This window comes from Thunnus maccoyii, chromosome 19 (genome assembly GCF_910596095.1).
Source record: "Thunnus maccoyii chromosome 19, fThuMac1.1, whole genome shotgun sequence".
Lineage (NCBI taxonomy): Eukaryota > Metazoa > Chordata > Actinopteri > Scombriformes > Scombridae > Thunnus > Thunnus maccoyii.
In genome coordinates this window covers 25,154,275-25,182,114 of record NC_056551.1, presented here as the reverse complement: position 1 = coordinate 25,182,114, position 27,840 = coordinate 25,154,275, and the positions used below count along the sequence as shown (strand labels likewise).

The following is a 27,840-nucleotide window of genomic DNA, read 5'->3' as shown; positions in this document are numbered from 1 at the left end:
CTGATGCAACAGCACTGTTTTTGCGCTGACGTCACCGCCGGCGTGACGCAGATCAGCACCAGAGGTGATTAGACAGTGCCCGAGCGCGCGACTCAGCTCTCCCGCGGCAGCAGTTTCACACACACACAGAAACACACACATACATACATTCAGCGCATCCTGGTCGCGCTCCGGACAGGACAGTTTGCTCCTCATTAAACTACACGGGAGGCTGCGGAGAAAGCCGCACGAGCGCCGACAACTCCGCGGAAAAAGGTAACGAACTGAAAAAATAAAATGTTAGCAAAAGTTTTACTTGATTAAGTTCGGAGAAGAGGGAGAGGTTCTACTTTTATCTGACGGAAAGCTGTGCTGGAGTCCTCCTGCACGCGACACTATAGTTTTTAACAGTTTGTATGCGCTCGAGCGTGGACGGTTGGTGTGTGTGTGTGTGTGTGTGTGTGTGTGTGTGTGTGTGTGTGTGTGTGTGTGTGAACGTGTATTACGTATGTTGTGGGGACATTATGTAAACACAGCTACATTGTGGGGACTCCTTTGAGGGGACAAATTGTAGCTGGTCCCCACAACGGAACACATAAAATTTACTGTTAATACTTGGTTTAAGGGAACAGTAAGGGTTGGTGTTACATGTGTAGTGGTTGTTGTTAAGTCAAAGCAACGTCCTCTTAAGTGATGGAAACAACTTTGTGTGTGTGTATATGAGGGGTGACTGTATCCAAATTTTATGGACCTCCAAGACGTTCCCCAGTAATGGCCTAGCTATATTTAGGATGTACAGTACCTACTGTACTGAGTTTTATCATCTGACCAGGACATACTGGGAACAAAGATAAAGTTACAGTACTGAGGGTGTTCATTTCATTTAGGATAAGGTCATTTTCTATATTTTGATACTACATACACACCAAAACTCACAATGAATTGATCCAACTAACAAGTATTGTCTGTGTAGCCAATCTTAGCATATTCCTCTGTGTCACAGAGCTCCATTGTTTTCCAAAAACACATCAATGAGCCACACCGTTGCATTGGGTGACATGTTCACCTTCCTTCATTATCATAATCATGGGCATTATTGTTTATTTTGACTTTATCTGCTGCTGGAAATAGTCCCCCAGAATGCACTACTTACGCCTAGAGTAATGCTTGCTAAAAACCACAGTGCCCAGCTGTTAGAAATGTTTTAGTCTTCTTTAGAAATGAAAGTGAATATTTGTGACACATTTGTAAGGATTTATGCCATTAGTAGGAACTAGCTGAAACAACAAATTGATGAGTCGATCAACAGAAAATTAATTTGGCAACTATTTTGATCATCAATTAATTGTTTAAGTTGTTTTTTTCTAACAAAAATGCCAAAAATTCATTGTTACCAGCTTCTTAATTGTGAAGAGTTGCTGCTCTTCCTTGGTCTTAATTCATAGTAAATGTATCTTGTAAAATATCCTGGGGATTTAGACTTTTAATTGGACAAAACAAGCAATTTCCCGATGCCACCTATAGGCTTAAGGAAATTGTGATTGGCACATTTTCACTATAGAAACAGACATTACCAAGTAGGAAACAAGTTTTGGGGGATGAGTGCCTCAGACAGGGTAAGGAGGTCAGAAACTATTAAGAGATAGACTAACACATTGCTGAGTTTGGTATTTTCATGGGATTTGTTGACCATAACAAAAATATAAAATGTCAGCGGCCTTCTACTTCAAGATTTGCTCACACTGGTGAAGTACAGTGTTTCTGATGGACAGTTTTTAAATTTTGATTCAACAGTATCCGGAGGACAGCCAGCGGAAGAGGAGACAGAGCTCAGCCTCACCGGTTTAGCCAGACAGGAGGAGCAGCTGCCGAGGAGCCTGGAGGGTCTCCTTGTCCGGGACAGTGCTGCTGCATTTTTCTTCCAGGAAGGGAGGGGGGTGAGGAGCTGTGGCTGATCTGTAGCCATGCATCGCTTAAGGACTACAGTTGCAAGGCTTCGGCCTTTAACGGCTGCACAGACAGCCCAGAGCCTATCACAGCCCAGGACGTTGGGGGTTGAAGGGGGCTTAAGGACGTTTCAGCCCGTGAGGCGCCAGAACACATCTGTGGCTGCTGAGCCTTTTCTTAATGGCACCAGCTCTAACTATGTGGAGGAGATGTACTATGCATGGCTGGAGAATCCCAGGAATGTGCACAAGGTACAGAACATCTTTTTTGAAATCTTAAAATTGCCTTCAGGCCCTCACACCAGTTCACCTAGGCAAAGCAGGCTCAGCCTCACCCTGTAATTAATGTGATGTAAATTAATGTGATGTCCTGCCCCAAACCTTTGCACAGAATTCATGTCATGTTATCCTGAGTGGCCCCACACCTTCTTTCTGAGGGCCTGAAAACATAAAAAATAGTTCTCAATGGTCACATACCTGTTCAAAATGTAGTAGGGTAAAGGTTGCACAAATAGACACTATCAATGCTGTGTGCGTTTGTGTTTGTGTGTGTGCTTGTTTGAATAGGAGTGCACCATGTTGCTCTGTTTTTTTTTTATCCACTGCACTGCAATATTTATTAGATATGCTTATTATTGTTATTTATTCTTAGTATAGGACTAATTATTATAGATCATTTTTAGACTTATTGCATTGTACGCTGCTGGAACTGAGTACAAATTTCATTTCATGTGTAAGCATGCGAATGACAATAAATTAACCTTGAACCTTGAACCTTGAACCACAGCAGCAAGCAGTAGAACAAAAAGTGAATGACATATATTGCAGTGGACAGGGGGAATGACAAATACTATTAATGTTCTCTCATTAAAAATAAAGTTGCACCAATATACCAGTAAAGTAGTTTAAAATTTGTCAAACAAAATCACAAACCACTAAAGGGTTGGAGATCTAAAGTAAAAGTAATGCAGTGATATGACTTACCAAGGAAAGATCTAATTCACCCAAATAAAAAAAATATACAGATAGTTTAGATGTACTTTACTCAGATTTTGGGTTATCCATCTTTAAGATTTCTGCCACTGCCACAATACAGTGGAGAATGTTCATTTATAGTGCTCATAGCATTGAAAAGTTTAATTTAAAACATCTCTCCAGACACAGTGCCCCTGCTGCTCTCGATAATCCACACAGTCTTTATCAAAATTGTTCTCAGTCATTCCATTATCCACTCCATAGAGTTGTCTATGTGTTCTGTGACTCACACTTTGAGCACTTCTACAGCTTTGATTGGCATGAAACTCTCTCAGATAAATCATCAGTCCAAAAGATTAACAAAAATTTTAGAAAATATCTGTTTTTAAAGTCAAAGGTACTAAGTGGGTAGAAGCTAATCATGACTTCCAAGGTATATTTGAGCAAGAAACAAGTCCAGAGCCACTAATGGCTGCAGAAGCTAAAGATTATGCTGTTGAGAAAACTGATATCTTGTGATTACAAAAGTAAAGGGTGGAAAATACTTAATATCCCAAGAAGGAAACCTGCATGTTGGCTCAGAGTGTATAATTAGCAATTAGCATCTAGTGTTCTGGTCAGGGCCCTGGATTGTAATGGTAGTGGATAGTAATGTCAGACAGCTCACACTGTTACTGTGTGTATATAGCTGTTTAATGAATAGTGAAAAAGTCCATTAGACTCTGTGATCAATGCTTTGGTGATCAGTTGGATGCATGTTTACCAGTTAGGGACTCAGTGACAGCTGATAGAGATACAGACTGATGGCTTTGGATGTAAAATGCATCACGTTGTTATGCTTGTAATATTTCAGAGAGAAGAAAATCAGAGATGTTCAGAGTCTCTCATCATGACCCTCTGCAACTGATGTATAATACTTATTAATTCCTGAATTTCTTATGAATGAAGTTTTTCTTTTTCCCAATGCTAACTTTAATTACTTATGAGGAGGATTCTGTGCTTTTAACTGGCACACACAATATTAATATTTTATAACTTGCAAGAGCTAACTTTGTGTAGTCTTTAACTTTGTGGCACATACAAATCACCTCTTAACAGTAATTTTAATTTAAGTAATTGCTTTATTTCTAAATACTGAGAATGTCCATAAATAAACGGTCAGGACATTGTAACTATGAGTTTTCTACCCTCCTGCTGGGTCCACATCCTTGATTGTTTGTTAACAGGAAACCTACCAATAGGAGTAATTTGGAGTAACAGTAGCACTGTTATTGCTATTATAGCACTGCTTACGATGGCTTTAACTCAGTGCGAATATTTCTCTCATAATATTAAGACGTCATAGTACAAACTTATTACAGTAAGTGCTTAAATGGGAACAAGTCAGGTTTCCACCCAGTCAGCCACAGTTTGGAGATAACTTGAATTACTGACTCCATTCCAGCCACTTTCTCCAAGTCAGAAATGACCCAATTCTTTTTAATTTCTTTTGACAGTCAAAACAACGCTGAATAGGTCTTTTGAATTCAATCTCATGATTAAAACCAGCATTTACAAACAAATCACTAGTAAGCCTGATTAAAAGCCAGGTTGCCAAACTTATCTAGAACTTTAAACTTTGCTTTTGGTGTTGCCAAGTAGAACAACCTCAGATTTACCATCAGTAAGCTGATGAAAAACATTAAGTGGATTAACCCGGAAACCGTTGGACACAGGCTTTCACGTTTTAGAGCTATCATAAAAATGTTCAAAGAAACATTTTGTGTGGAAGATGGAAGGTTGGGATGTTGTTAATGGTCCAACACCTGTTTGAAGACTGTGTATCTTTTTGTAAGGTTTCAATCAGTAGGGCTTTTTGTAATCGCAGACATCCTACAGTCATTGTTTGTTGGTGATGAGCTGTGTTATTGTTGGTAATAAGTAGCATGACAGTGGTGTGGTCAAAACGTCCTCTATGTTATGTCACATCCCTACCTGTAAGCTGATATCCCACTTCAGAGGCGGATGTAAAGAAGCTTCTTTTAAGCTGTGACAACACTGATTCAAAAGCTTCTCACAGCAGTAAGCCAATTACTCTCCTCTGTGGTTAGAAACTGAGATGCAAGGTCAAACACGCGTTTATGAGTGTTTTTAGCCACACGCAACAGCGTGGCTCTGGGATGGCAATGACTGGAGACTTTGGTGATCCCATGACTTTTCCTCTAGGGCCACCATGAGGTTGGCATTTTTGTTTTTGAAATAGCTTGACAATTATTGGATGGATTGATGTGAAATTTGCTACAGATATTCAAGATCTCGAGAGGATGGATTTTAATAATTTTGGTGATTCTATGACTTTTACTTTAGTGCAACTAGCCACTTCACTTATTCTTTGAAATAGCTTAACATCCACCAGGTGGATTGGTACAAAATATTGTACAGATGTTCATGGTTACAAATGGATGATGAATCCCAATGACCTTGGCGATCCCCTTGCATTTCCTCTAGAGCAACCACAAGGCTAACATTTTTGTTTTAGTGTGAAATACATCTCATCAACTTTTGGATGGATTGCTGTAAAATTTGCTCCAAACATTCAAGGTCCCTCGAGGATAAATTCTAATGACTTTGGTGAACTTTTCATGTAGCGCCATCATCAGGTCAGAAAGTTTGTCCAATACTTTGGTTTATGATCAAACACCTGCAGAACTAATGACATTCCCATCAGCCTAAGATGTAGTTTGTGTTTAGTGCTAATAGCAGATTTTAGCATGCTAACACACTACAATAAGATGGTGAACATGGTAAATATTATGCCACATTTATGTTATATCACATGGATGGGAAGGATCTGAAAGATTCCCATGTTAGGATTTTGCGATTGTTCATGTCATCTGACAACTCAAGAAGGTTGTATGATGGTAGTATAAGGGTTTAAATAGTTTGCATGGACAAAATTATATTATATCCATTACATTTGGGTTTAATTACACTGAACGATACACTTTGGCTGACATGGTGTGTCCATGTTTGCTTGGTTTTCAGGCACTTATGTATTTTTAGAGCTAAGTCGGATATATCTCAGAACTTTTAGAAAAAGCCCGGTTTTCCAGTTGTACTTATGCCTTGGAGGTTGATATGAACACTATTTACAAGTTGAAAACTCATAACTGCGGTAACCCTGATACGACAAATGCTGCATTACACATTCAAGTGAATTAACATTTGACCCACTACTTTGCTGGAGCTGTAAAGACAAACTGAAGTACTAAGGAATGATACTATTTGTTTAAACATGTTGAGTAAGTTGTCTCCTCTTTCTCCCTGCAGTCCTGGGATATATTTTTCCGTAACGCTAATGCTGGGGCACCGCCTGGTGCGGCTTACCAGACCCCTCCACCTCTTAATGGGACCACTCAGGGACTGACCAGTGTCCAGGCACTGGTGGGGGCTCAGCCCAATGTGGAGAAGCTGGTGGAGGATCATCTTGCAGTCCAGTCACTGATACGAGCATACCAGGTAAACTACAAACACACTTGTGCTATTTATGTCTCACAGAAAATGCTTGATGTCTCATTATTATAGGGTTATGTTTTATATTTGTGTGATTCCACACTATTTTCTGATAGGGACATGTTTCAGAGGGACTGTAGTGCAACCACATGACATTTATGTTCAGGCCTCTGCTATCAGTACAAGATAATCGAACAGCTAAATGATAAGGAAGGACACAGCAATGTGAAAATGGACTGACTGCAGTTTGCTGTTAGGAAAAGAGTTTACAAGCCCCATCAATCTTAATGATGACTCCGCCAATGGAAGCTCGTTTTTGAGGCTGCATGTTTGTGTGTAGAGAAAGTAATTCTGGTTTGGTTTATTTCACAAATACTCTTAAGTATTTTGGAAGCATTAGGTGACTTAGATGAAATAAAGTCCAGTGATGAAATTTGAACTAATGCAAGCTTTAGATTGAGGGCCATAATCATGTGCTGTTGTTTTTTTTTAATAAAAGCTTACTTTGACTCACATGTCAAAGTAATAAGTCTATTTGGATTTCTGTTTTTAGAGTTTTATAATAGTTTGTTCTTAAGACATTTTAACAGGAAGTCTAATTGACCCCAAATATAAGTTATGTCACAATCTAGGATAACACACTTTACATTTTGTTGTCTGTTAGTGCCTATTTGGCAAACAAAAGCAATATATATTTATTCTTGTTTTGCCCATATAACATTTAAAAAAATGAATATATATCCTGTATTCTGTATTTTGTCTGTATTTTGTCACCTTTTTCAAATATGAAAGCTCATTTTGTGGCAAAGGAAAGGGTTACCAGTTTTAATAAGGTCACACTAGTTTATGTTGGACCCCAAACAATTAGAAAGTGAAGCCAGTGTCAACAAAACAAAAGGGTTAAATTATAAAAAGTAAAGGTAGTCATTAGGTAGAATGGCCACTTTTATACTGTCATATTATTATGTACACAATATTATATCATTTTATTATTACTGATGGCTTAATGATGCAGCTAATTATATATATGATAACTATAGCTATAGTCAGATTATTTCCCTAACTCTAACCCTTAAATGTAGTGAAGCACAAAATGTAAATATTCCAGTAAAGTGCAAGTTCTCAAAATTATAGTAAATGCAGTACTTGTAAACATACTTTCCACCACTGCTCAAGTAGTCTACAATGCTCATCAGTTTGTGTAATGAACTTAAAGGCCTGTTAGATGGACATTGGACTCAGACGAGAAAACAAAGCATTCTCTGTCTAATGTTGGTTCCTTTTTGGTAGCTTTTTCCCAACCTTTGACCTATATCTGTGTCCAGGATTCTGCTAACATGTGTAGACGTATGTTAGGAAATCTTACAGGAAGCGGTCAGCAGTTTCCAAGGGACAGACAGCCATTAATCTGCTGAATAGGTTGACAAAGACTGACTTGTCAAAGCAGTCACATATACGCTAAGTTGTATCGCCCTGTGCGTAGGTACGAGGGCATCACATAGCGAAGTTGGACCCCCTGGACATCAGCTGTGTAGACTTTGATGATGCCCCGTGTACCGTTGGTTTCCAGAATGTTGGTGAGAAATATCATCCTGCTACATGTTTACTAATGATTTCCTCTCTGTCCCTGTCCTTCCCTCTGCGGACCGCTTTGTCTTTACTTACCATCCTTATTTACTCTTTGGTTTGTCCCATTGGTTTTATTTTTTTCCTTCCATTTTATTACCGGACACACAAAAATGTCCCATCTTCCACCTTTTTTGTCTCCTTTGTTGTTTTTTCTTCCTTTCCTCCTTTTATTTTCTTTGTCCATGTGACACACCCATTAACTTCCACATATCTTGAGTAATCTCCCCTCCACCATCGGCCTCCCACCGCTTTTGTTTACCTCCACTGATCCACCGTTACCCTGCCCCACCTTGAATATACTGTAGGTCCGCGGTCACCACATGGCTCAGCTGGACCCTCTGGGCATCATGGCTGCCGACGTGAAGCCCACATCTTCTGATATCATCACTTCCCACGATAAACTGGGTGAGGAGAGCAGGGAGCAGATACGGAGGGAAATTAGGAGTTACAAGAAAGAATTTCCTCATTATCTCCCAAATTACTCTCAATCCCATCTTTATCAACCCTTATGAGGTTGTGATATGTAGCACAACAAGCTGGCGAAGCTGTAAACAGAACCGCATTCCTGCACATGCTCAGTGCCGTTTGCCTTACGTAGAGCTACTCTCTGAAAATGTGACCATTTCTAAACAAAGTAACGTGACCAAACTCTTCATAATGAGGGAACATGTCACTGCGCTGTAGCTCATTGGCATGTTGTTAAATAGTTTTTGGACAAACATGAGATTTGTTGACAATAAGAAAAATATAGAAAATCGCCAGAATTATCCTTTAAAAAAAGGTAGACAGTGTGCACATCCAACCCTAGTTGGGTTCAGGTGCAGGATGAAAGACATGAAGGACAACTGCTGGAAGATATTGCATCTTGAGTGTTTATTTAGCAAAGCAATAATCAGTGGTTCTGCAATATTGATGAACTGAAGGTCAGTCACTGAAGGTCTTGGTTGCCTGATTGTGACAAATCCCTCTGGCTGGTGTATATCCTCCTCTACTATAATTTGCATTTTCTTTTTAACTAGATCTTTAATTCATACAGGAGCTGCAAAACTCCTGGACTAAAATATTAACAGATAAAAGATAAAACTGCAGACATTTTTTTTCTTTTAAAGGCTCTGCTGATTTGACCTTTACTGTTCCTCCCGCGAAGCCATTTAGGATAGTTAAGAACAAATTATTAAACTGCACACTTAATAGATTATTGTAGAGTAAGAACAATTTGTTAATGATTTACCAACATCATACTTAATGGCTCATTAGAAAGTTGCTGAGTCATTAATAAATGCCCATGAGTTTTTGACTTTCAAAGACGACATCAAGATGAATCAAAGACCAAGCTAACAAGACACAGCTAGTTATGCAAGAGGAGGATCCACACCAGCTAAAACCTGGCGATCCAAAAGTTGTTTTATAGATGGCTTATTACTTATTATTTCAAAATTATGAATAAACTCCTCATTATCTAACATTTTGGAAATTATGCATTATTAGAAAGTAATGCCTTTTATCATTTGTTTTAATTTTATTTATGCTTCAGTATATTCAACCATTTTACTATTAATAAATCCAATTTTCATGCCCTAATAAGTCACGTTTGATCTTCTCACACGTGTATATCCTGTTTGTTCTTATCAGCACATATTGTATTTACAAGTTATGGTTTCTAAAGATAAGACAACTTTGCTTTATGGTTGTTATTTTCAGAGCTGTTGTGGCTGCAGGTAAATACAGAGACACCAGTCATACACACCTCTATGTGAGATGACATAAAGGATTCGAGTTGAGGTGAAAACTTTGGGAGATAATATGTCAGTTTTTATTTTTTAGATGATTATTATTATTATTATTCAGCTGTCTGATGTAGAAACATGTAGCACATGATTCACTCAGTCCCCTGTTCCTTTACTGTGTTATCTAAACATGGACTTGTCAGTTTTGTCGCAATAGTGCAAAGAGTTGGGGAACAAATTGGAAAGTGTGTGTGTGTGTGTGTGTGTTTGCTGTGGTGTGTTATGTATGCCTGTAGCAAACTGTCATTGTGCTAAATGAAAAGGTCGGGCCTCTGAGTTGAAAAACAGGTGATTGTTATGAGCTGTAATAGGATGTTTCCACAGTTAATAGTGGTATTGTTCAGTTTCACCGAGTTCTGCTTTGTCCCAGTGGCGAGGGTCACAGAGGTCGAACAGCAGGTCGGTTGCCATCCGTTTGGGTTTGAATCGGCCCTAAAAGAATATGTGAGAAGCTCTGCAATTCTTAACCAGTGTATGTTTGTGTTTTTCCATGCCACCAGATTTCTGTCATTATAAAGTACATCTGTGTAATCTGGAGGTAGGACAAGACCCTCAACCCTCTGCTCCTTCTCCTTCATTGGGAACTAACTCTCGGCCTACAACCAGTGGTGTACTGCACATTAATATTAAAAGCTCTAATAGTTTGCTTTCAGTCTGTGGTTTCTGCTGGTGAAGTTTAATTTAAAACCGATTTCCTTTGGTTTATCATTAGCCTTAAAGAGCTATAGTGTTGGTGTTGGTCTGTAGCCATTTCCAGACATTGAATACGTAACATTGCTGTTCATCAGATAAAAAGGATGCATGTCTGAAAGTGCCTTATGTTGGTTCTCCTCACTCCTTGGGGAAAACATCAGGGTTGACACAGTGTATTGAACTATCAGCGACCTGCGGGGATGTACTGCTTTCAGGCTCCTGCTAACCTTTGCTCAGCAGTCAGTGGGGTCAACCAGTGGGGACTTATCTAGGCTTATCTGTACCTACTTCATTAAAATGTTACTGTGATTAGATTGCAGGCAGACACTACTTGACGATACTGCGTTGTATATACCGCCTCTACTTTGAACCATCAAAGAAAACAAGTTCTGTGTTTTTTATGTGCCGGGCGGTTCACAGAGGGGGTGGAAAGTCTAAAGATCCCTTATATAACACAGAGAGCTGACTCTGCCATATTGGATTGAAACCCCCCACCCCCCGGTCCAGAGCACAGCACCCTGCACTAATTTGCTGACGGAAATGTACAAACACAGACATAGATACTGTTCCATTGTCTTATCTCTGTTTGGTGCAACCAGGACGTCACATGCTTTAGATAAACACAAGCTACCCTGTAATGTCTCAGACTGCTCCTCTTCACAATCCAAGCATGCAATTCAACATGTACTGTATGAAGAACAAGTTTCCAATAACAAATTAATAATGGATGAATATTCATTTTGAATATTATATTATATATTAATTATATATCTTTTAGTACAACCAAACACTGATATTTTTTAGGTGCCCAAAATGTTACAATTAACTTTCACAAACTGAAAATACACCGTGAAATAGCAGCAACTATGGCTATACTCTGCAAATCTGGGGTTACGCCATGGTTACGATATGTAATCAACGCTGTCACCATGGTAGCCACTTGTCAGTTACAATGCTGCCACACCCTAAAGCATGCCCTTACTCATTCTGTATTGAAGAAGACTATAAACTAATGATTGAGGCCATAAACTCATTAGGAAAGTGTTTACTGAGGTAATAAATCAAGGTCATTTCCTCAGACTTCCATACAATTTGACTTCTTTTTGCAGTCGCCCCCTGCTGGCCATTAGTGAGACTGCAGGTTTAAGGCACTTCCGCATTGGCTTCACTTTCCAGACCAGGAGCTACCCGCTTGGTCCAGACACTGGTGATGGCGTCGGCTGATGACTTCTGTTGAGACTAATAGGCTGATTAAATGATGAGACTGAGGAACCTGTGGAGACTGGGTGGAGATGAGGAGGTGGAGGGGCGTGCATAACAGCTGGACTAAGCAGAGATGATAGGCTAACAATGATGGTGTGTTGCTGTGCTATTGGGTAGAAGTGACCAGCTGATGAACAGCTGATATCTCCATCTACGCCCCGGTCACTGACAGCTGGGAAATAGAGCGAGCATGTGTGAGAGATGAGAATGGGCCTTGGCATACAAAAAAGATCTCCAGTCCTCCTGACTGGACTTTCGCTAAAGCTCCATTTGTGAAATGCTTTGTAAGAGAAACAGAACGTTAACATTGCGAAACAAAGACAAAATCAAACGTTAAAATACAACAAAAATTAAAATAGAGCAGAAAACAAAGACCACATTTCTGGGTGAAAAGTGCACAAGCATGTTTTAAAGGGTAACAAAGGACTTCCCTGATCTCGTTGGGCTGGTTAGTCCAGATTCTTTTAGAGAGCGTTACAAACTGGATGTGTGAAGATTGAAAAAACATGAAAATTAGAGCTTCGACCGTTAGTCAGTCGACAGAAAGTTCATCAGCATCCAGTTTGATAATGGAATAATCCATTAAGTCATTTTTTTTATTAGGATTTGAAACTCCTATGTGTGATGCGTGACAGTAAACTGAAACTGTTGATGAGACAATGCAAGACACTTGAAGATGTGACCTAAGAAAAAATATAACAAGCATTTTTCGCAACTTTATGACATTTTATCGACAAAACATTTAATTGGCAGATTAATCGAGATAAATAATTGGCAGATTAATCGATAATCAAAACAATTGTTAGTTGCCACCCTAATTAAAATAGGCAAGGTGGTTTGAAGTTGCATTGTGGGAAATGTAGGATGTAGCATTTTTTGGAGCTTGACCACACTAGGATGTAAAAGTTACGTCTCAGTTTGCTGCATCGATTCTGTCCATTAGTTTTTTTAATCTTTCACTTGCAAGTCCCCCAACTTTACAGAAGTGCTACGCCAAATTTCTGGAGTGCACCTTTAATAGCGATGTTAAAACGTAAATATATACATTGCACACCATGTGGCCCTGTTAAGCTCACTGACATAAACATAGTCAGGAGTTCAAACCTCACTGCATTCACATGTCAAAACCAAAAGATAAGTAAACTGATCTTTGGATATACAATCGGTGGAGTGCCTTCAAATGATAAAAGTGGATAGGTTGAAGCTCGAAAGGCTGCAGTATAATGTTTATGTTCCTGTCGGGAGTCTGGCTGCAGCATTTTGGACTAAATGTAATCTGCCAGAAGAGACAGCTGCACCTGGAGTTAAAACAGTGAAGATGAAAATGAAGCAGAGATCAGATTTTTCCTGTAAATCTTGAATTCAGCTTTGTTTCCTGTGTTCCCTCCTTTATCTCTTGTGTATTTACAGCGGTTATATGTCAATCTCACGGTGTCATCTCTTTCTGTTCTGCCCTAATTCCCCCCCCCCTCCCATTCCCCACCCCCACATTGCCCTGGTTTACATGCCTGTGCTTGTTGTCTGAGTTTTTTTTTTTTTCTCCTCATGTCAATGTGGTTACAACAGGTTTGTACGGGTTGGCTGAATCCGACTTAGACAAGGTGTTCCGGCTTCCCACCACCACCTTCATCGGCGGCAACGAGAGCGCTTTGCCTCTCAGGGAGATTATACGCCGCCTCGAGGTAAAATTCTTTAAAATAGGTCAATCTACATTCCTACAATAATAATAACTTTATTTGTATAGCGGCTTTCATGCAGCGATTCAGCCCAAAGTAGATTAAAAAAAAAAGTTGAGCAGAAAACAAAAATTAAAATAAAATGTTCGATAACAACACTGTGAACAATAAATAACACCTTAAACAAATATAGTCGACTTCCCAGGTACAGTGTGACTGTTCAACTGGAATAAGAAAATATTTTACTGGTTAGTATAAGGTTTTGTGATATAAAAAGAAAAGTGATATGTTGTGTTATATGTTGTAAAAACAGAATAATTTAGTATCTAGTAATAACCAGAAAATATGTCATAATAACATGAAAAATAACTTAAATAACTAACTGAGCAAATATTTTTTTGACCATGATGGCAGCAATATGCTGTTCTAAAAATAGCATAATAAATAAATAGCTAATAATAAATAGCATTCTAAAATAGCGTATAGATTGTATTTAGGTAAAAGTGTGTTTTTATAATATGTGAAATGTATTTGTGTACAAATTAAATGTTTAAAACTGTATATATATAAACTATAAAAACTGTATTTTTAATGTATAAACAAATAAACAAATAAATAAAACTCATTACATCCCCTGTTTGGCCTTTCATCTCTACACACGCACTTAAATCTTCCCGTCTTTCTTCTAGTCGGCGTACTGTCAGCACATCGGAGTGGAGTTTATGTTCATTAATGACGTGGAGCAGTGCCAGTGGATCAGACAGAAGTTTGAGACGCCAGGAGTCATGCAGTTCAGTCTGGAGGAGAAGAGGACTCTGCTGGCCAGAATGATCCGATCCACCAGGTCTGTCTGAGTTCCCTCACATGCCTTAACACACCTCGGTAATTAACTGAAAAAAAAAGCATCTGGAGGGTGAATCTACGGGGGATTGGGGAGGGGGTTAAGATGTTCTGAGCCTCAATGTGAAGCAGCAGCACCACCACCTGTTCACAGGTTTGAAGAGTTTCTCCAGAGGAAGTGGTCTTCAGAGAAACGTTTCGGTCTGGAAGGTTGTGAATCACTGATCCCGGCGCTCAAAACCATCATCGACAAATCCAGTCAGAGCGGAGTGGAGAGTGTGATCATGGGAATGCCTCACAGGTACGCTTTGAGCCTGTACCTCTACTGTTACACTGTCGGAGTTGAAACATCCTCCCTCATGTCTGTCTTTCCCTCTCACGTCTCTTCAGAGGCAGGCTCAATGTGCTGGCTAATGTGATCCGGAAGGATCTGGACCAGATCTTCTGCCAGTTCGACTCTAAACTAGAAGCTGCAGATGAGGTTTGAACATTAACTAGCGAGACAATTGCAATTTTTGCTGAAGTGAAATAAACGTTGAAATACATGAAAATGTAATAACAACAGTCTTTGCTGTTGATTAATCAGAAAATAGTGTTCTCAGACACCAAGGTGACATCTTCAAATATCTCACCAACAGTCCAAAACATAAAAATATTCAATTCATCAACTTGTTAGCAAACATTATACATCCAGCAGTTACAGAGAAACATTATCATTCATTTGGAGTTGTGTTTCTGTCCACCTGGTGTCCAATATTCACTCTCTTTTAGCTTCTGTTTTTGCTCTCTACCAACTCCTGAGGGAAATATCTGGCTCTTCAGCTGCTAAATGCTCCACTATGTTCACCAGCTAGTCTACAGCTAACTGTGTCTGTTTGCCGTTTGGTGCTGAGCAGGTAGTGTACAGTGGCTTTTTACAGCTTTTTCTCTGAAAACAGCTGCCTGCTGCAGCCCAAAACAACGCTATGAGAGCGCTGAGAGTGAACCAAAACAGTAAAGTTGCAGTCGGACAGCTAAATAATGAGCTGAATCTCACTATTAAACTTTTTTGGGGAGTTTTTCCTTTTCCAAACTGATGGTCTAAGTGTCGTAGGATGTACAGATGTAAATTTTTTTCCCTATTAGGAATATTAGTGATTTGTCATGCTAGGGTATTTAACATAAACACTGAAGCTGGAACCAGGAAATGTTTGGCATTTTGTCTTGAGAAATGACCAAAATGATAAATTGTTATTAATTTTCTTTCATTCAGCACAAGTTGTTGTTCTGGATAATCAAGGTCAAACAGTTCGTGATTGTTTAAAGCTAAATGTGCTAATAAGCTTTAACTCTTTCTCTTTGTCTGCTCTCAGGGTTCTGGTGATGTGAAATATCATTTGGGGATGTATCACAAGAGGATGAACCGGGTCAGCAAAAGGGACATCTCGATGTCTCTCATGGCGAACCCGTCCCACCTGGAAGCAGTGGACCCAGTGGTGCAGGGGAAGACCAAAGCCGAGCAGTTCTACTGCGGAGACACGGAGGGCAAGAGGGTACGCTGGTTTATGTTTCTAGCCATGCTAGCTGAGGATGGCACTTTGGTCCAGACTGAAATATCTCAATACATGTTGGATGGATTTCCATGAACTTTTGTACAGATATTCATGGTTCACAAAGGATGAATCCCCCTGACTTTGGTGATCCTCTGATCTTTCGCTTAGCACCAGCAGCGAAGCAAAGTTTTCTCTTATTCAGTGAAATATCTCAACATCTACTTGATGGATTAGCACACAATTTGGTTCAGACATTCATGGTTCCCAGGGGATGAATCCTCATGACTTTGGTGATCCTCTGAGTTTTCCTCTAGTCACCAGCAGGTTGACATTGTTGGTTTTGAGTACAGTACAGATAATAATGTGATATAAATGACAATAAATTCATGTATTTAATAAATAATAATAGGCCTCATTGTCCCGAATGGTTTTCCATCATTCTTTGACTGGTGTGACTGTGACAAAGGTATTAAATTGCATTTTATGTGATATTCTAAATTCATTTTAAACCCCAATCTTAGCATTATCATTGTGAGCATGTTAGCATGATGAAGTGACCATTTAGCTGCTAGCATGGCTGTAGACTCTTTGTCTTGTCATATAAACATCTGGCTAACACATCTGTGTTTATATCATATTTGTAACCTGATGAATGATTCCCCAGGTGATGTCTATCCTGCTTCACGGCGATGCTGCGTTTGCAGGCCAGGGTATCGTGTACGAGACCTTCCACCTGTCTGACCTGCCGTCGTACACCACCCATGGCACCATACATGTGGTGGTCAACAACCAGGTATGTACTTCCTGTGGGCTCTGATTGAGACGTAGCATGATATCATGTTCATATGTCTGGCAAACACTCACTGTCTGTCTGACTTCAGCCGGACAGGAATTAGCCGTCAAAGCATCTTTGAGAAAATTATATCTGCCAAATAAGAAACGTTATGTGGATCAGACTGTAGGAGAAACACACAATTATAAATATATTATATGGACTTCCATCATTGTAGTGTTTGTTTGTAGTCCTATATTAAACTTTTTTATGAAATTTGATTTCAATATAATGTGCTGTGATTTTGAAATGAAAAAATAATATTAAAAATAAAATATATTTATAAAAATATATTTATACTTACATTAAATATAATACTTAAGCATGTTACATCCTGTTGGTTCATTTTGTTTGTTTTTTCATGTTGTGTTTTCCTTGTTTTCCTAAATAAATTTGCCAAATGTAGACATGATATCCTCACATTAAGACATACTGAGCACAAATAAGTATAAAGGAAATCGTGCTGAAGCAGAAGTTAGCAGGTTTACAGAAAGCGAGGGAACAGCTTTGAATATCATCTTTAAGTTGTATCTGTTTCTTTATCAGGACATTAAATTGTAAATATTAGAAAACTTCTATTCCTTTACTGTTTGCATATAATTACTCTCATCCATGCAGATCGGCTTCACCACAGATCCCAGGATGGCGCGTTCATCTCCGTATCCTACAGACGTAGCTCGGGTGGTCAACGCTCCCATCTTTCACGTCAACGCAGATGACCCGGAGGCTGTGATGTATGTGTGCAACGTAGCAGCAGAATGGAGGAACACCTTCCATAAAGATGTGGTCGTTGACCTGGTAAGTATGTAGGGGTTGTTGTCAATGACTATTTTTCTAACTGCATGCATTACAGGGAGTTTACTCTCATGAAATTGAAGTTTGGGGATTTTTAACACCATGTGCCCGCAGTTTACCTCAAAGTTCATACCCTTTATCTCAAAATTATAATTAAATCAGAACGCACAAACACTGTAAACACACTGTAAAAATCTGCTTAACCTCCCCTTTACAAAGATGTCCGTTTCTCAAGGATCTGTTACGGATGAGCATCAGAAAATCCATTTTGAAATCACAGAAAAAGGACGCTCCTTATAACTTGAGGTCTTGGTTCATAATAGTCAAGTTTCAGACTTTTTACTCCATTAAAAGTTTTTACAGTTCATCCATGTTTGTGTGTAAACAGGAAGTGTTGAGAAGCAAAAACATGTTATTCCATGGAGCTCCAAAAAACGTTTCTTTATCACAACTTGATATCAATCAAAATGATGTCACAAAACATATGGGTGCCTAAACAATCAGAGTGGTCAAATCAATGAAAATTATGTTTCTGTATTTTGTTTGTTTGTCACTAACACATTTTTTGACATTACTAAGGCTGAGAATGTCCTCATCAACGTCAACACTTATATCCCTGAAACCCTCACAATCTCCTCTGTCCATCCAGATGTGGATACTACTAGATTCAAATGTTCTGGACAAAAAAAAAAAAAAATTACAATATTCTAATTTACTTTTTTTTTTTCCATAAAAAGTCACCTGGATCATGTATAGTACTACTCACATGCAAAAATGGTGGCATTTCTGAATAGCCTAACTTGACTGGTTGACAAGACAGATGGTGCCCACCTAAAGCCCAGTCCTGCTCGAGGTTTCTTCCCATTAAAGGGGAGTTTTTCCTTGCCACTGTCACCAAGTGCTGCACATGGAGGAATGTTGGGTGTCTGTAAATTAAAGAGTACAATCTAGACCTGTTCTATGTGAAATGTGCCCTGAGAGAACTTCGGTTGTGATTTGGCGCCATATAATAAAAAATTTACTTGCCTTGACTTGACTTGACCTGAAAAAATACATGGCATGCCTTGGTGATACAAAAGGTAAATGTTCTTTAGAGAATTAAGTCATAGAATGTCAAGACATTTTAATCATCTACTGGAATTTATTGTGTTGGCTGGAGCTTCCTAGAAAACGAAAAAATTGAGAGCTTAATGAGGCTTAACGAGATAGGTGAGGGAAGCTTAGCAACCAGCTGTGAGGAACATTTGAAAGTCAAAGAGGTACCTTGCAGCCTTTTTGCACACCTTTCTCTGAAATTCCCCAAAGCATTCTGTGTTATTTTCAGAGTGCCAGCGTGCAGGTAGAGACAGGGAAGGTTCATTTAAGAGAGTTAAAAGTTGAAAACAAAAAGAGAAAAACAGGTGAAAGAGTCAACTGATGAGGAGAGACTGTTAACCTTCTGTACAACTGAACTATACACTAGGACTAATGTAGGAAACCCCGTCTGACTTAATAAATCCAACACTAGCTGCTGTTGTAATCTGCATTCTTATGCTCACATTTCCTGTCTGTGTTATTGGGGTCAACAGACCAACACAATGCAGTTCAAGTAAATTAGCCATAGAGGAAAAAGGTGGTGGGGCACTGAAAGGAAGCAGAAATGTGCACAAGGCAGGTAATTAGCCATGTAAATATCCAAAAATGACAGTAGGTTTAGAATTTCTACAATGCTGGAACATCATCTGGGTATCTGCAGGTCTTGAAAAGTCCTAAAAATGGCCTTGAAAAGTCTTGCATTTAGATTGTAATATAAACTCTTGAAGCTAGAAGTCTCACATATTTTCTCTTTGCTGTTGTAGACAGATGTTATGCACCCTAAAAATGGATTGTTTCAACATTAGATTGCACTGCAGGAAGCTGTTTAATCCCTTTTTGTGGAGTTTCAGTTGGTTTTTAGCAAAAACTTAAATGAATTAATCATTTTTCACTGGTCTATCCATTTTCTGCTGCTTATCTGGGTCCGGGTGGCATTAATTTAATTAATGATATCATTAGAAATTACTGTAAAATACTGCAGGGAAGCACTGAAAAAATGTTAGAAGAATTGTTGCCTCTACTTTGGCTGGTATAATTGTAAAATAGTTATTAAAATTTATTCTATGTGGTATTAAAAAGGTCTCAAAAAGTCTTAAATTTAACTTTGCAGAAACCTTGATCCTGGTTTTGCAATGTGAGACTATGGGAACCCTGAATTTGTGGAAAGTACAGATCTGTATCTAAGGAGACTAAGCACTGAAATTCAGAGTGACTCACTAATGTTTTACATAATAATGAATAAAAATGCAATTTCAGCATGCAGGCTGAGAGACCAGAGAAGTTAAAAAACACATTTTCTTGATTATGTCAACAAGAGAAATGTATCATAAGAAAAGTATATCTAAACATTTTTCTTTCCCCTTTCAGGTGTGTTACAGGCGAAACGGCCATAATGAGATGGACGAGCCGATGTTCACACAGCCGCTGATGTACAAGCAGATCAAGAAGCAGAAAGGAGTCCTGCAGAAGTTTGCAGAAAAAGTCATCGCTGAGGGAGTCATCACGATGCAAGACTATGAGGTAAAGCAAACTGCACGCCTGTAACTTATACAAGTTGTAGGAAAAGATGTAACAACGATTTGTAAAATTTAAGTCCTTTGGTTTGGATTTATTATGTCATAAATTTGAATCTGGCTCGTACATGAATGTGGTTGTTTTCTGCTGTCACAGTCACACAGTGCAACACTTTAAACAGTTAAATTCTGTGTTATTGGCACCACAAAAAAGCCTCTGTGTCACATTTACCTTAAGCTCACTTTCAATCTGAAGACGCTGTTTCTTTCTACACAGCGACAGCACTTTATACGAAGAAAGGTGATGAGTGAGGAAAACAGGTTTCATTGTGAGTGAGGTGAAAGCTGTCACTGACAGACGGCTCTGCTCTGTGTGCCATAATGGAGCATCTCAACAACCTGAATATTTAACTGCAAGGACAAGCTTGTGATCAAATAGTATCACACATTGAAAACTACAAAGTGAGAAGCAAATTTAAAACTTGCTCACGTTTCAGATTTTTCTCTTTTGTAGTAGCAGCAGGAACAAGACAGAATATTTGATTTATGTAGTTTCTGAATTGCTGTAAATCTATCTGAAATTGCTGTGAAGAGCTGCTTACTTTAAATAGAAGTAAACAAATAACAAAGACGGCTTTGTGAAAATGCCTCCCTTGTTTTTTAATCTGTTATGAGACTAATTTGCTTTGTGGTTCTTCAGATGCAGTGAAAATACAAACAGGAATGTGCAAAGAGAATTTAAAGTTCCTAGTTTAGTTCCTGTGGCTCCTCAGTTCCTGGAACTATTTGCTTGACGAGCTGTTAATCTGTATCATACGGTATTTAGGCATGTTGCACGACTTAAAACAAGGACAACAAGGGTAATATAGGACTTTGATGTCTGTTATTTTGTATTGTTAAATGCCATTTAAACAAGGCATGTCTAATATAATGTTATTTACTTCCTTATTGTGGGGCTCCTTTAAGATTTTCTCTTTCACACACCTAATTTGCATCCATCTCTTTCAGGAGGAAGTTGCCAGGTACGACAGAATCTGTGAGGAAGCTTACACTCGCTCTAAAGATGAGAAGATCCTTCACATCAAACACTGGCTAGACTCACCCTGGCCTGGTAAGAGCTTTTGTTTCCATCTGTCTGTGAGTTTGAGGAAAGGCCACAAAGAAAAAAGTAAAATCAAAAGTTAGGCACAATTAAAAACACAAAAAACTCATGCTAAATCAAAATTATTGGATAGATTAGAAATTGTGCGATAATTAGCCAAAATTATGAGATGCTTAGTACATTTTTTTTATATTTATTCAAAATTATGAAATACTTGGTTATAATTATGAGATAGTCACAGTTATGAGATACTTAGTCAAAATTTTGTCAGAATGATGAGATACCCAGTCAAAATGATGATACTTAGTCAAAATTGGGAGATATTAAGTCAATTATTATGAGATACTTAGTCAATGATATAATGTATTTTGAAAATTAAGATACTTAATCAAAATGATAATTGATAATATGATAATTGTGAGACATTTAGTCAATTATTATGAGATACTTTGTTAAAATTGTGAGATACTAAGTCAAAATTGAGAGATACTAAGTCAAAATTATGAGATAATTTGTGAAAATGATTATACTTAGTCAAAATTGGGATATTAAGTCAATTATTATGAGATACTTAGTCAGTGATATACTGTACTTTGAAAATTAAGATACATAATCAAAATGATAATTGATAATATGATAATTGTGAGACATTTAGTCAATTGTTATGAGATACTTTGTTAAAATTGAGAGATACTAACTCAAAATTGTGAGATACTAACTCAAAATTATGAAATACTTTGTTGAAATTGTGAGATACTAACTCAAAATTGTGAGATACTTGGTCAAAATGATGAGATAATTTGTGAAAATGATGATACTTAGTCAAAATTAGGAGATATTAAGTCAATTATTATGAGATACTTAGTCAGTGATATACTGTACTTTGAAAATTAAGATACATAGTCAAATTGATAATTGATAATATGATAATTGTGAGATATTTAAACAAAATTATGAGATACTTTGTCAAAATTATAAGATATTAAGTCAAAATTGTGAGATACTTACAAATTACAAAATTTAAGATACAGTTAGTTTTGATTTACTAATAAAAAATTTACATGGTATAGACTTTTCATGTGTATTTTTACTTTTATCTTCTAACCTGGCAGACATCGGCCTCCATAGTAATGTTTTTGTGTATGTTTGTGTGTTGATAGATTTTTTCACACTGGAGGGACAGCCCAAAAGTATGAACTGCCCTTCCACTGGCATCAGCGAAGAGGAGCTCAGCCATATTGGAAAAATTGCTTCCTCAGTGCCGGTGGAAGACTTCACTATACATGGAGGTACTCTCCTCTCTCCTGCTGTTTTGATGAATATTCTATGACCGTGTTCTCACTCGATTTCACATCTGTAAATTTCTGCCCGCGTTCATGTTTTAGGTTTAAGTCGCATCCTAAAGGGCCGTGCAAATATGGTGAGCCAACGAGTGTGTGACTGGGCTCTCGGGGAGTATATGGCCTTTGGCTCTCTGCTCAAAGAAGGGATCCATATACGCCTCAGTGGACAGGATGTGGAAAGGGGCACCTTCAGGTATGACCAAATACACCAACAGAGGAAAACAAAATTAACTTTTACCACTTATCCATGGTCACCGTCTTCTCTGTTTCTCTAATTTGCTTCACAGCCATCGACATCATGTTCTTCACGACCAGAATGTTGATAAGAGGATCTGCATCCCAATGAACCACATCTCCCCCAATCAGGCTCCTTACACCGTCTGCAACAGCTCTCTGTCTGAATATGGAGTATTAGGTGAGTAGCATGCACACACAAATAATCTCCTCAAATAATTATTGTTTGCTGCATTTAGCCCCTTTCAGACCTGAAATTGAACCTGATGGCAATTTAACAGGGATGTATCATGTATATTTCCAGGTCTATGTTCGTATTCTGGGGCTGTACTGGAATACATTTGCATGATTTCCAGTTAAAAACTCCTTATTTATCTTATACTGGCTCTTTATGCAGCCCCTCAGTTCAGCCTCTGTCTGAAACAGGCCGTTTTAGCTCCTGTCTCTTTAAGGCCCGTCTCCCGATGAGCCCACTCTGTTCTGATTGGTCAGCTTCAGGAAGCTTTGTAAGCTACGTCAACAAACTACAGTCTCAAAAGTGATGATTGGAAGCTTTTCTGTGTCATACATGATAGTAAACTGAATTTCTTTGGATTTTGGACTGTTTATTGGACAAAACAAGACATTTGAAGATGTCACCATGGGATCTTAGAACGGACATTTTCACTATTTTCTGACATTTTAGAGACAAACCAAGTCAGTAATTGATTAATCGATAATAAAAAAAAATCTTGCACCCCTAACTGTTTTTATAAGTATATAAGAAGCACGATTATGAGCCTTTTAACATCATTCAGTTGCTGAAATCGGAAACAGCAATGCTGCGGTTATTAACATGCAGCACACTAGAGCTGCAACGATTAGTTGATCGACAACTATTTTGATAATCAAATAACTGTTTTAGTCATTCCTTAAAGTAAAATGCCCAAAATTTGCTGGTTGCAGCTCCTCACATGTGAGGATTTGCTGCTTTTCTGTATCATACATGAAACTGAAGATCTTTGGATTTTAGACCATTGATCAGACAAAACAAGACCTTTGAAGACGTCATCATGAAATTATACATTTTCACGATTTTTCTGCCATTTTGTTGACAAAACATTTAATCGAGAAAATGATTGGCAGATTATTCAATTGTGAAAATAATTGTTAGCATGTCTGTTTCATTTGACACTCCATTGTCAGTGTCGGTTGTCCTGACATCACTTTACTGATCACTGAATGTATTCTTTCTCTTCTGTGTGCAGGTTTTGAGTTAGGCTTCGCCATGGCCAGTCCCAACGCTCTGGTTGTTTGGGAAGCCCAGTTCGGAGACTTTCATAACACAGCTCAGTGTATCATCGACCAGTTCATCAGCTCAGGCCAGGCCAAGTGGGTCCGACAGAACGGGATCGTGCTGCTGCTTCCTCACGGCATGGAGGGAATGGTAGGAACTGAGAAACTTGATCTGCCGCATTCTGCATTTATCTTTGTCTCTCAGAGGCTAATGTTTACACTTGGTTTTAAAATGAGTTTCGGTGACATATTGCCTTTCACACCTGTGTCTATCATGTGTCTCCAAGGTGTCCAGCTGACCACTTCTGTTCAGATTTTGTTACTGCCTACGTCACAGTTATTACGTCAGTGTGTCGCCAGACAAGCAACAGATTTGTTTCACATGGCTTAGCTAAGAAAACAAAAATGTCTCAAGAACTTATATACATGTACAGGCTTCCAACTGTTGAGATTTGCAGGACAAAGTCACCAAAACAACCACCACGTCCTGCATTGATGATGTATTAGTCTTTGTCGCTGACACATCAGGACGCATTAGTGTTTACACTACAAAAGATATGTGGTCAAATACATCTCAGAACACCTCCGTTAGTGGTTTAAGTGATCAGATCACAATGCGGTCTTGGTGGTCGTTTACACTTGTCCACTTATGATCCGATCAACCAAAACGCATTTTAAAACCAAGTGTAAACAGGGTCTCAGTCTGAATGATCTTAGTGAACTGATGCTGTAATGGCACCTTGTAGTCAGTGCCATCCATTTTAAATAAAATATAAGACAAGACAAGTCAAATTTATCTTTAGAGCACATTTTAAAACAACAAGTGTTGACCGATGGAAGAAGCTCAGTCAGCTTTGGATTAGATTGAGAAGGTGGAACAGAGAGAAGTAACTGATCAAAGGATCTGACGGGTCTGGATGTAGAATATCAACTGATGTGATGTCAGAATCTTAAAATATATTTTACTGGAAACCAGTGAAGGGAGGCCAGTACAGCAGTTCTGTGGTTTTTGTTCTTGGTGCCAGTGAGGAGTCTCACTGCTGCAGGTGAGACAGGGAACTGACTCCCACATAAAGAGAGCTGCAGTAGTCGAGACGCGAGGTAATAAAAGCACGTGAGAGGCTCCAGATCTTCAAAAGAAAGAAAGGATTTCATTTTTGCTTTTCGACCTTATGTGTGTGCTACTGCTGATTGTCAAATTTGAACACAGTCAAACATGACACCTAGATCTTCGGTATGTAAACTGAGATTAGTGGGTGTGAGGTGAGATTATTTAATATAACTAGTCAATTCCTGATTGTTTTTCCATCTTCTCTCCTTCCCTCAGGGTCCAGAGCACTCGTCTGCCCGCCCTGAAAGGTTCCTCCAGATGTGCAACGACGACCCTGATGTTTTCCCTGTGAGTTTGTGTCAGAAACATTCTGAATCCATGTGTCTGCAATCATCTGAGTGATTTCCTGTTAATGTGATATTATATACAAAAGTTTGTTCTTGATTGCATCTCATTTTTCAACCTTATTTCTTTGTCAGAAACTGTCAGAGGACTTTGCAATGCGTCAGCTGTACGACTGTAACTGGATCGTTGTCAACTGCTCGACTCCTGCAAACTACTACCATGTTCTCCGCAGACAGATCCTGCAGCCCTTCAGGAAGCCTGTGAGTGACACACATGAACCATGACTCACAATACACACACACACACGATAATTACAGGTTCAAGTCACTGAACTTGTTTTTACTCTTTCTTTATCTCCAGCTGATAGTTTTTACTCCCAAGTCGCTGTTGCGCCACCCTGAAGCCAAGTCCAGCTTTGATGACATGCTGCCAGGTGAGTACTGGCAGAAAAAAAAGTGCAGGAAATTCAGGATGAAAAGAAAAATTGTGCAGGTAAAAAAGTAAATCTCTCCTCTTCCTGCAGGAACCCACTTCAAGCGTATAATTCCAGATGACGGTCCTGCAGCTGCAAACCCAGAGAAGGTTAAGAGAATTCTTCTCTGCTCCGGCAAAATCTACTATGAGCTTACCCGCGAGCGCAACAACAGAGGCATGGATGATACCGTAGCTGTTGTCCGCGTCGAACAGGTAATGTTAGAGTGTCTGTGCTGCATCCAAGGGCCAACAGAAGCCCAAATACAGAATAAAAGTCTGAAAATATTGATTCAAATTTCAGAATATGGAGTAAAATGAAGGTCCTGATGACTCAAACTGCAGTGTCACAGCCAGTCACTAGCGGGGTTTCAGTTTTAAGTCTTAATAGCTGATTTTCTCTCTTTCTTTGTAGTTGTCACCGTTCCCCTTTGACCTGGTGAAAGCAGAGACAGAGCGTTATCCAAATGCTGATCTGGTGTGGTGTCAGGAAGAGCACAAGAACCAGGGCTACTACGACTACGTCAAGCCTCGCATCCGCACCACCATCAACCACTCCCAGCCCGTTTGGTAAGTTGTTTTGGTTCCTGGGAAGGTTCCAGGAAAATGATATCTCTGCTGTGAATGTATGTATACTCATTATGTGTGTGTGTGTGTGTGTGTGTGTGTGTTTGTAGGTATGCTGGCCGTGAGCCTGCAGCAGCTCCAGCCACTGGGAACAAACAAACTCACCTCACGGAGCTGCAGCGTCTACTGGACACTGCATTCGATCTGGAGGCATTCTCAGGAAAAGCGTAACAAGTCTTCTACACCTCCATCCACTCTCCCAACACATGCAGCAAGACTTCGGTGCAGCAAACAGACTTCCCTCTTTGCCTACAACCTTTTGCATTGATGTGTTTTTCCACAGTATTCACATATCAGGCCTGTTAACAGGTGAAATCTTCGAACAATACGCACAACGATCGACTACTTCTAACACTGTTACCATTAAGACCTCGTCTTCACAGTTATGGGCACAGATAGGAAGAAATTATGTAAGAAAACCTGCATTGAATGTATGACTTTATACAAAATTTATTTGTAATACAAAGAGTTTTAGCTTTAGGTTTAATTTGCTTTTATTTTAATAATTACAAAATAATCATACAGTAACTTGCTCTGCTCTGCACATCCAGATTACTAACCAAATACTGTATGCAATCACTTTCTCTGACCAAAGGTAATAAAAAACACCTACCAGCACCTCTAAAGTTCACTAAATAACACGTTTGTTTATGCTGCGTTCATGTTTTGTCGGATGGAAGGAAGAATTGGAAAGATTCCTGTTAAGGATTCATCTGACGGCTTAGGAAGGTTGTATGATAACTGAGTTGGTCGTATGTGGGTTTAAAATGCTGTGAATTGACAAAATTATATGCATCAAAGCTGGAGTGCAGGACTTTTGTCTCCCCCTTCTGGCAGTGAGAGTAATTACAAAAACACCATTGAGACACTGACGTCACAGGCTGCGCTGTAGCCTACTCCATCACTACTGTTGTGGCTGTAAAAGGATGGATTAATTATTTTTAGCATCATAATCCCTGCAAAATGACTCATTTGACTCTCAGTTGAAATACAGAGATTTATCTGGCGTTGATTAGGCTTAATCAGCATTGTGTGAACTCGTTTGGCAAGGGCTTGAATATAACAGAAGTTCATTTACATTTCACTAACCACGTCATTTGTGTATAGTTTAAATAGTTTATTTGATCAGCAAGATGATTCAGGAAGGAATAAGATGAGGGGCGATGGATGTTAGGATCGATGGGAGGCGATGGACACCGGATGTGGGTCGCCGTCATGGTGGAGTCGAATTGGATGGATAGTGACCGGTTGGAGTTGAGTTGAGGTTGGAGCGTCTAGGAACCCGGGGATGGAGACTCAGGGTGGGGGCACGTCTCGATGAGCAATTTTTTGCTTCATCATCCCCCGGTGGTTCCACAGAAAGGC

The 27,840-nt window shown here is 39.0% G+C and overlaps 1 protein-coding gene across 1 annotated transcript; it reads left to right on the top strand.

Annotated features, from left to right (window-relative positions):
- The first annotated feature begins 48 nt into the window (after window positions 1-48).
- Window positions 49-27,487, top strand: ogdhb (oxoglutarate dehydrogenase b). The gene is made up of 23 exons (XM_042395730.1): window positions 49-255; window positions 1,774-2,177; window positions 6,210-6,398; window positions 7,876-7,969; window positions 13,331-13,446; window positions 14,130-14,284; window positions 14,435-14,581; window positions 14,671-14,761; window positions 15,633-15,812; window positions 16,477-16,605; window positions 17,263-17,442; window positions 19,882-20,034; window positions 21,036-21,138; window positions 22,290-22,418; window positions 22,515-22,665; window positions 22,760-22,887; window positions 23,954-24,132; window positions 25,309-25,380; window positions 25,512-25,637; window positions 25,738-25,810; window positions 25,901-26,064; window positions 26,264-26,418; window positions 26,526-27,487. Exons 2-23 carry the CDS (start codon window positions 1,944-1,946, stop codon window positions 26,644-26,646), a joined length of 3,069 nt encoding a protein of 1,022 aa, XP_042251664.1. The 5' UTR covers window positions 49-255; window positions 1,774-1,943; the 3' UTR covers window positions 26,647-27,487.
- The last annotated feature ends 353 nt before the right edge of the window (window positions 27,488-27,840 follow it).